This window comes from Neoarius graeffei, chromosome 23 (genome assembly GCF_027579695.1).
Source record: "Neoarius graeffei isolate fNeoGra1 chromosome 23, fNeoGra1.pri, whole genome shotgun sequence".
NCBI lineage: Eukaryota > Metazoa > Chordata > Actinopteri > Siluriformes > Ariidae > Neoarius > Neoarius graeffei.
In genome coordinates, this window is record NC_083591.1 from 2,990,970 (window position 1) to 3,001,777 (window position 10,808).

General features: G+C 40.4%; 1 protein-coding gene across 1 annotated transcript in view; it reads right to left on the reverse strand.

Annotated features, from left to right (window-relative positions):
• The window catches only part of cdh12a (cadherin 12, type 2a (N-cadherin 2)), a 65,134-nt gene extending 57,516 nt beyond the window's left edge, over positions 1-7,618 (reverse strand). The window contains exon 1 of the mRNA XM_060905603.1: positions 7,400-7,618. Within this exon, the coding sequence (XP_060761586.1) occupies positions 7,400-7,618 (219 nt within the window). The remainder of the gene's footprint in view (positions 1-7,399) is intronic.
• Positions 7,619-10,808: the final 3,190 nt, after the last annotated feature.

The following is a 10,808-nucleotide window of genomic DNA, read 5'->3' on the forward strand; positions in this document are numbered from 1 at the left end:
TCTCAGTGTAGTAGTGTCAAAGACTCTTTGGTCAAAGACTCAAATCTGAACAAATCTCATCAACAGCCAATAAACTGATTAACAATAAACACATTAAGTCCATAAAGCGCAATGATGCACAGCTTTTAACATTTTTTAAAAATGTTTTGGTTTATCACAGGGCAGTATGGTAGTGCCGTGGTATGGTAGCACTATCATCCCACAGCAAAAAAGGTTCTGGGTTCACACCTTGTGGCCAACTGTATGGAATTTACATGTTCTCCATGTGCCTGTGTGGGTTTCCTCCGGTGCTCCAATTTCCTCCGACAGTCCAAAGATGTGGATTTGTTCAACTGGCTACTCTAAATCCCCCAGATGTGTGAATGTGAGTGTGATGGTTGTTGTTCGTCTCTGTGGAGCCCTTAGACAGTTTGGAGACCTTCTCAGGGTCTTGCCTTTCACATGAAGGCAGCTGGGATTGGCTCCAGCTTCCCCTGTCACCCTGATGGATAAGACTCTCTTTATTCTCTTTCTTAAAGTTAATAAGACAAAAAAAAAAAGAAACACAGTTTGTCATGTTACCAAGAAACCACAAAGAAACTCGTCTGACCTGAAGAGGTCAGAAAACTTAAAGTTACAGCTTTACCTGTTACAAAGTGCTGACACTGGAGACTCTTTCCATAAATCTCAACTCAACAACTCCTTACAGAAAGTGGCACCATGACAGCGATTTTTCATTCGTTTATGTGGAGAATCTGCTGTACAAGTCTCTATGAATGAGCTGTTACTATAGAAACTATAAGGTATTAGAATGAGCACATTAATATACTGTAAACCTGTGATTTAATAAAAAAAATAGATATTTTTTAGATTGACTTTTAATCAGAATTCAAAATTGATGTGGGGTAATTCAGGATAAGGCTGTAATTGCTAATAATAATAAACATAATAAGCGTACTGCATTTACAGCGTACAATTATACTTTTTTCTGGCAGTCTTGCGATTTGAATATACATCATTTCAATCACTATAACAGAACCTTAATCACTGAGCTAGCACCACTGCCAGTCTTCCTCTGACTCCCAGCATGGGGTAAATTTACCGATGACTTAATTGCACATGCTGTGCAGTATAATCACACTCTTAAAGCACTCTGTACCCAAAAGCACAAGCCTGAAAGTTTTTCTCCATGCAATCTGAAACAAATTCTCCAACATTTTTTTTTCACATGATCAAAAATAAATTAATACCAGAATGTCAGGTCACTGTTTGCCTTCATACATAAGGAATAAAAAAAAAAAAACTTTGTCATGCTGTTAGAGAAAAATAATCAACAATTAGGTGTAACAGTTACATTTACACTCTCAGCCATTTTAATAGGAACGTGTTGTTGATTCTAAGATCCCTGTTCTTGGCTGCACGAGTGGAACCCGATGGGTTCTTCTGTTTGCTGTTGCATGCTGAGATGCTTTTCTGCTCACCACGGTTGTAAAGAGTGATTATATGAGTTACCTGGGTGCGATTTGCTGGGGGGGATGGTGGGGATCATCCCCCCCTCTGGTTTTTATCTCTGCTGAAAAAAAATCCTCGGGGACAACCCCGTCAATAAAACAAACAAACCAAAAAAAAAAAGTTGACATGACAGGCATGTTGTGACACAGTTTTCTATGGTCTACATTGCACTCACTTTCAAAATGACCCAAAGTGGCAGCTTTGATGTTCACGAACGTCCCCAGCAAATAGATACATTGTAGATAATAACAATATCCAGAGTGTGAACGTGGATTTAGCGCCATGAATCACATCCTTACTGATGAGCGCAACAGAATGAATGTATCCACACTGACAGCCTTCTTTTCCTCGCTGTCAATGGGCCAGACGTGCGTTCCTTCCCTGCTGAGAAATTCGCAGAAATGTGGATTAAAGAAGGGCGAAACGCGGCGGATAGCGCACCGACGGGAAAGCAGAAAAGGCCACATGAACTGCGCCATCAGAGCAAACTGTTCATTTAGTATTCATGTATTTTAGTGATTTTCGAGTCACTGTCCATTTAATCCGGAGGGAGAGAAACATCACAGCAACGCGACAAGCAATGTGAACTTTGTTGTGTGTTAGTGTTCGTGTATTTAGTCAGAGAGATAGGAAGATGAATTTACTATCTCTGGTTTAGTGTTCGTTTTCATTTAGTGTTATTCATTTGATATCATCGGATGTTATTGAGCTGTTAGCCTATTGTTACCTTAATTTTGTGACGTTTCATGATTAAAAAAAAACAAACCATCCCCCCTTCTGGTTTTTTGACAAATCGCACCCTGTGAGTTACTATATCCTTCCTGGCAAAAAAAGCTCGAACCACCTCAACTCTGTCCATGTTCTGATCTCTGACCCTCTCTTATCAACATAGCGTTTGTTTCCACCCACAGAACTGTCACTCACTCACTCGATGATGTTTTTTGTTTTACGCACCATTCTGTGTAAACTCTACAGACTGTTGTGTGTGAAAACCCCAGGAGGAGATCAGCAGTTTCTGAAATACTCAAACCTCATACTCATCTGGCTCAAACCAACACCCATACCACAGTGAAAGAAAGAAAGAAAGAAAGAAAGAAAGAAAGAAAGAAAGAAAGAAAGAAAGAAAGAAAGAAAGAAAGTCACACTTCACTGTGAGATCACAATGTTTCCCATTCTGATGTTTGAACATCATGAACATTAACTGAAGCTCTTGATTTGTATCTGTGGGATTTGATGCATCGTGCTGCTGTCGAGGGATCGGCTGATTACAGAACTGCAGAAAACTGCAGGTGGGTGTAGGGGTGTTCTAATAAAGTGGCCAGGGAGCGTAATGTTGTGGATCATCATTTAACAATCGTTCGCTCACCAGTCTGTTATGAAACTTTAAATTCACTGTTTTACCTCTGACTGTTACAAACTGCTGACACTGGAGACTCCTTCATCAACAACAAATCAGCATTTCCTGACAGAAAACTTCATTAAATTTTTATGTTGAGAGTCCACCACCCTACAAGTCCCTGTGAATGAGCCGTTACCATAGAAACAATGATGTATTAGAATGAATGCATTAATACTACTGTCAGAGCTGCTGTTATAGAAAATCAATCAACACCTTCTGACCAATCTTAGTCCATAGTTTGACTCACTGGTATTGAATGAACCTTTAAAGAGAATATCAATAAAATTAAATGACCAGAAATGTAATTTCAGCATCCAGGGTCTCGATTATTTTCAAGGTTTCTCCCTGTTGAGTTTTTGTCAAGCTGAATTTCTGTTAAATGCACAATTTAAATGATTTTCAGTTATAATAGTGTTTCAGTTATTTTTTTTTCACTTGTTCCTCATGCCATTCCCTTCTCACTTTATATAAAATGCTCAGATTGCTGAAAATGGATCACATCAAGCTGCCACCTTTGATCGTGTTTCATATTTCACAGTTCAACTCTGCTTCTTCTAAACTTTGGATTGCTTAAAATATGCCCTTTAAATAAGAAGAACTGGAGTGAAAAGATCTTTAAAATGCCATTGTAACGTCTTATGTGCATTGTAAATTACATAGGGTTCAGTGGGGATTACTTGGGGATTAGTGTTTGAACCATTTAATGAAGATGAATGCTTGAAACATTAATAGCTTCAAAGCAATTAGAAGTTTCAACATACAGCAAATCTGAGTTCTATGGAAATGTGTTTACTAAATTATTCAGCTCGTTTTTTTGAGCAGGTACCTGGTAGACTTGGTCAAACTCCTTCCCATGCCAGGGCCTGGTCTTCCCAGGCAGTCTCCCATCCCAGTACTAACCAAGCCCTAAAGGCACACTGGGTGGCGCTGAGCTCCACTTCTACAGCCCTCAGCATCTTGCCAATACAGCTAGGGTTACAGTGGGGGGCGGGTCCTCTGGTAACCGCGAGAGTTTGACTCCCTACTCACATCTATATCACAGCATGCCTTGCCAGACTGCAGTAGGTACCATTTCTATGATGGTCTTTGATATGACCCGACCATGAGTAGAACTCATGATCTCTCAATCGAGAGGTGGACACGCTTACCGCTAGGCCAGCTTGCAGTTGGTCAAACTGGTTTAAACCTGCAGAATTACTGCTACAAAAGCAGCATTCAGGACAAATGGTTTCAAAGAAACAGTACAACACGAAGGAGATTAGAAAATCATAACTTCTCATTATTTTGAGAAATAATAAGCTGAAGAAGCTTATTATTAGTGATCTATAGTGCAGTCACTATAGATCTTGCGTATGCATCCACATTGAGAATATACATTTCAAATTGAATGTACTGACACAAGTAAAGCAATGCACCAAGGCAGGGCTACCAGCTCAACCAGCTTGACTTGGGTCTTGACCAGCAGACTGCTGTGCCAGTCGAACGTAAGCTTGACTGTAATTCAGAGTGTAAAGTTGCTCCTAAATCATACACTGAGAGGAATTTCCAGTAATGTGGTATGGAGCACAGACAAGTGAGGTACTTCATAAATAGTATAGTAGTGCATAAAGTTGCAAAGAATGATGCATTTCCTGTTTACCAGCCAATCAGGAACACCATCTTATAGAAACAAGAAGCAAAATGTCCACAGGGATGTGGTGAGCATCCACCTTTCAGTGGAATATACATCTTGCAAGTTCCACCATTCGACTTTTAGATTTAAGATCTAATTAGACAGTGCAGAGATGTCCAGCGCCAGCAACTGCTGGTTTTCTCCACCTACACAGACAGTCTGCACGGGCTACTCAGTCCCAGAAAACAAAAATAAAACCTTGCTTTTCAATGTTCAAGTGATTTATATCATCTCCGCTGCCCATAATTTGCTGCAAATCCAATTATTTCACCATGAAATTGTCCTTGATTCAGGTCATCACTGGAACCAATGCCATATTTGTTAATCAATTCTCATGCTCTGATTGACCGAGCCAGACCACATGACCACATATTTCCATACATATTTTGCAAGTATTTTACAGGGAAATGGTTAGTAATTTATTAGCTGAGAATGCACCAGAAGGTATGTAAATTTCAAATTTTTCTGGCGGGGCATGCCCCCAGACCCCCCTAGCATGAGCACATTAGCATTAGCCACCTACAACTTTTTTTTAGCCGGCTAGTTCAGATTTTCTGGAGAACCCTGGCAGTGCTTTACAATACAGTGCTGACTCAAATGATCCAACTCTCCTCTTTTTTTTTTTTTACTTTGTATAAATGAGTCTGCGATTATTATCTACAAGTTTCTGTTGTAGCTCACTGCATTTGTGATGTCAACAAGAAGTCAGGAAGTCATGACCAAATGTTTCAACATGTGTGATTTGAGCCTGACCTGCATCTTTACTTCCTCTAGAGATCTTTCTATTCTTCTTCTTCTCCTTCAAAGTGTTGCAATCAGAAGAGTCACGTACAGTCCATGGTGGCTTTGCTCTGGATTTGATTTTTCTCAGTTTCATCAGTGCTTCAAAAGTTTGATTCTGAAAAGATTGCCTGGCTACTTGTCCTGGTGTGTTGATTATGTACCATTATGGCTATTAATTTAAAGTGAGATCTGGCTGTTAAAATGCTTCATAGTGCTTCCATACCCTATACGCTCATATTCTTCCCTTTTATCAATGGAAACAGCTCTGAAGTCTTTGTGCCCAGGTCCTGCAGTGTGAAGATCACTTTAAGTACCAGAGAGAGTGTTCAAAGTTTTCCTTCACACCTCAAAGTCATTGCCTCATTCAACTTTCCAATCTTTTGATCTACAGCCAAGTTATAAAACGAATCCATGAGCGCTGACCGCCTCTTTCACCACTGAAACTGGAATGTTCCATCTGATTCTCTTTTAACCAGGTAAAAGGAGGATGAAGCTTATTTAAGCCTATCAGGTGAAGCTTGATGTTGTTTTGCCGCCAGCTTTCTTTGAGTTAAATTAAATCATTAGTTGAGGGCCATGGCTTCTTCTCTTAATGTGAAGGAGGACTTGATAACCCAGCTGTCACAGCTCTGACGTGAACAATATGGCACGGCAATCCCTTGTCCGCCCTGACATGACTCCACTAGACCTAACGTGATGGTTCAATTTAAGCGTGATCCCATTTAAGCTTAAGGTACAGCTTTTTCAACAACTGAGCCTTGATATTCAATTTGGAACATCTGAGAGAATATAAAATCCCTTTAACCCAATGCCTTCACACTGAATGCACAATCAATGCTCTCACTGGCTACAAGTTATGCCACCATGTTACCCTGCCATAAGCAATGGATAATAGCATATCCCTTATGGACAATTAGACCACTGCGGTCAACATCAATCAGTAAGCAATCACCAAACCCAGACCAATAAAATTCTCTTTTGGGGCTTTGCATTTTCACCAACGTCCACACATTGGTTATTTTTAAGACCTGTGGAACAGCATCAGGATCCAGCCATTATTCACAGATTTACTCTCATTAGAAGGCGTATTGTTTCGAGAAACCGATTTAATGAAGAAGCAGAAAGGTTAGAGAAGCAAAGGTCTTAGATCAGAACTATCTATTTCATCAGAGGTGAAGTGATGCATATGAACCTGCTGAAAGATTCAGGCTTTATCGACATATTTGTCACAACAAATAAAAATCAGTGGTTTCTTATCCTTTAAGCAAAGTCAAGCTGAGTGCAGTAAGGCTCTGAGTGTAGTATGTGTAAGAACTTAAAAAAAAAAAAAAATGACCAAGCTGATTTACCAACAGTGTCTGAGTTATTGTGCCATTCATATGAGCAAAAATAATATTCCTTGTCCATTTTTGGTGTTTATGCATATATAAGTTGGGGCATTTCTACCTAAATCTGCAAAATAGAGAGTGGAGTCAAGGTAAATAGGTGAACGTAGAAGTACGACTGAAGGGCAGGTCTGATATTTGCTGGGTATTCTGAGAAATTCAATCGGAATGTCTGCTGCCAGAATGAAGATGGCAATAGGTGTCTTCATTATCCTCTTTTTCTTTGCTAAGCATCACTACTGGCTTTAGCTAGTTAGCTAGCACTACCGAGGTCTATCTACGTACTTGATTTGTTCTGTAAAACCACCATTCAAACAGTTTATCATGCTTTCATGCATATGAAAACATGCATATGTTATAATATGACGTTCCTCTTGGAACGTCGCTAATTCCATGTCCAACTACGTTTCATTTCATTTTCCATTCTAAACAAACCCGAAATGGGATCAGAGTGAAGGGATGTTGGGGGTGTGCTTATATATTTTTTAAAGCCCACATCCACACAAGATCTCAGTTTTCCAAACATGTTTTCTCAGCCACATAATACACTTACACTGATATCATTGCTCTTTTCATCATGTTCTGCATAATTCCAAGGTTATTTGTACCAGTAAGAAAAAAAAAATCAGATGGATTTTATTCATATAGAGCTTTGGATGTGCAGTTTACCTTTCCGACATACTGTGGTTCAGATCCCATGTACTCCTCCAGGACAAAGAACTGGTTCCACACCCATCCTCGTTTGACCCTCTGAATCCCCACCATGCCTTGCCTCCGGTGGTCCCTCAGAGCCCCGTGGTGCTCCTTTCCCCACCTGTGCATTGGAGAAACGAAGCTCTTGTCCAGGAGACACCAGAGGAACAGCAGCACACAGTTCCCCGTGAGCATTGGAAACGTTTCAACGTGCACCTTCAGCTTGGAATACTAAGCGACTGTGAGAGCTGGATGGAGATGATCACTGAATCGGGGGGACAATATGCCACAGTGCTTCGATGACATTGATGAAGATTCAGGGCAGCTTGAAATTTCCCAGTGTTCCACCTATAGGAAAGAGGAGATTACATGGATCAGAACATTCCCGTTCCAGATTTCCGGACACGTCCAGGATGATCTATTGGGCTGTTTGGATCATTCATATGTATAGAGGAGAAAAGAATTGGATGTCTTTTGTGTAATGTCCTATTTTGGTTTTGTCTTTGAAGCAGTAAAGCGTATCTTTTTGGCCACCGGGGCATTAGGTAATCTTATAGGAAGGATTTTTGACAGGAATGGAATTTGAGCAAACTTGTGGATAATTGAATTTAGTGACGGGAGGATTGAGAAATTTTAAAAATACGGACAAATTAAGCAACTTTAGCGATCGAAACTTTTCAGCAAGACCCCAAGAATGCGTTCAGAGGGTGATATATTAGTTATTTGCAATGCATTAGTCTCTAAAATAAGCCTGCTTCAGGCTCAAGGATGCTTATGGCCTGATTATGCAAATGGTTTATCATATCATGAGCACTGGAAAAAATCTGGTAATGAGGCTCAGGGTAAAATATATATAAAAGACCACACTCTCTCCAGCAGTATAATTTGATCCAAGAAAACCCTTCAACCATGTTGGTGTACCATATGAAGGTATACTGGGCTGAAGTTCAGAACTAAGATATGAAAATACAGCACAGGTTGGCAAAAGTTCTCTGTGGAGAATGTAATTATCTACATAATATAGTTGGAAAAGAATAACGAGCGGAAACATCACTCAAAAATGCTGATCAGCTCATAAGTGCCTGCTTACCGGCATGCATTTGTAGTGGTTCCTTCCATTCCTTTAAGAGCGAGTTAAAGGTGTGAGAATTCTTCAAGGCAAATCTACAGTGATGTGTGAGATACCTTGGAGGAAAATGTGTTTCGCTAATCGCTAGACAGCTTCAAATAGCAAGTGATGACAGTTCTCGAGCAGTCACAGTGCTCGTGTTGAGCATCCACAGGAACACCATAACGTCCCAGGAGAACGGACTTACAGGTACACCTCATTATACCGCAGCGCTGTCAAGTTCTGCATTTTGATGAAATTTCTGACAGGAGTGCAGTTGTAAATCACAGATTTATATTAATGTGCTCATTCGAATACATTATCATTTTTATAGTAACAGCTCGTTTACAGGGAATTGTACGGTGGGCGCGCGACATGCACAGAATTTATTTTTAAAAAATGATTGATAATATTTTTAACATTTATGGAAGGAGTATGAAGAAGAATAAAACACTTCAGGACCTCATCATTCCTTATTTTCCGATAACAGCATGACATGACACATTACATCGCATGATACGACCGATTACATCAGGTGTATTTAGCAGACGCTGTTATCCAGAGCGATGTACAACACACCCAGAGCAGCCTGGGGAGCAGTTAAGGGTTCGGCACTTTGCTCAAGGGCACTTCAGCCATTCCTGCTGGTCCAGGGAATTGAACCGGTAACCTTTTGGTCCCAAAGCGGCTTCTCTAACGATTAGGCCATGGCTTCCCCCACACTGTATATTTCAGATTTAATTATTTCACCTCACTAGTCAGTTATGCACAGCTATGGACTATAGCTACAGTACTGTGCAAAAGTCTTGGCACCCTTTCTTTTTCCATACAAACTTTGTTTTTATTTGAAAGGAAATGAAATCATCTCACACCAAATATTGACTTTGTTTAATTTATTATGGCTTATTGATTATTGTTTATAGTATTTTTTTAAATGTTGAAACATTTAATTTCATTATTTTTAAGCCATTTTTGCGCTACAGCATTTCTTTACATGTGCCTAAGACTTCTGTACAGGACTCTAGCTGTGAATGTGATTTGGATTTACTTTGTGTAATTTTATAGCAGAAAAAAAACATGAACAATGGTTAAAACTGGAGATAAAACTCCAGGAAGTGTGTAAAAGTGCATTTACCGTACATGATTGTTCAAGTCGAAAGGAATTGTTGCTGCAAGCATGCAAAAAAATAAAATAAAATAAAATAAATAAATAAAACAAACAAAGGTATCACAAGACTATTGTTTGAACTCAGGGTCCTGCAGCTTCTTCACAATAAAACGAAATGTGTGAATTTAATATGTCTGGTTTTATAAACTGTTTTCTCAGAGTAAGCAGTCTTTCTCAGGCCGATGCGTAAGATGTGCATTGTTATGCCGGAGCATGACAGGGAAGTGCTTCAGGGCGCTCTGCATTAGCAGTCTGGAGTAGTTACAGGACTAAGCTGCTTATTGCTGAATAAACATTCGGCGTTTCAGGAGGCCACAGCTGGCTGAATCACTGAACCTGCTCTGTCACATTCAGTTAAAGAAAAAGGGGCTATTGTTAGCCAGGAGCTTGCGGCTAAGCAGAAAGTTAAGAGGTAAGCAAAACGAAGTGAGCTGACAGCACACCCACACTTGTGAGATTACAACCAAATGAATGTAATTCCTTTATATTCTTCAGCTTTTATTCTGTTATAACTAGGTCGGAAACAAACAACGCTGGGTCATGCTAGATTAAAAAAAAAATCAAATCATTGTAAATTAAGATCCTGCAAACTTGTCACTGTGACGACTATAGATAAGGAATAACACACTCCGTGTCATGCCGTAGTCGGAAAATAATCAACAATAAGCTGGAACAAGAGTTAAGGTCATTAATTACTGTATGTTGTAGCAGCTATCTCATCTCATCTCATTATCTGTAGCCGCTTTATCCTTCTACAGGGTCGCAGGCAAGCTGGAGCCTATCCCAGCTGACTACGGGCGAAAGGCGGGGTTCACCCTGGACAAGTCGCCAGGTCATCACAGGGCTGACACATAGACACAGACAACCATTCACACTCACATTCACACCTACGCTCAATTTAGAGTCACCAGTTAACCTAACCTGCATGTCTTTGGACTGTGGGGGAAACCGGAGCACCCGGAGGAAACCCACGCGGACACGGGGAGAACATGCAAACTCCACACAGAAAGGCCCTCGCCGGCCCCGGGGCTCGAACCCGGACCTTCTTGCTGTGAGGCGACAGCGCTAACCACTACACCACCGTGCCGCCCTGTAGCAGCTATAAACAG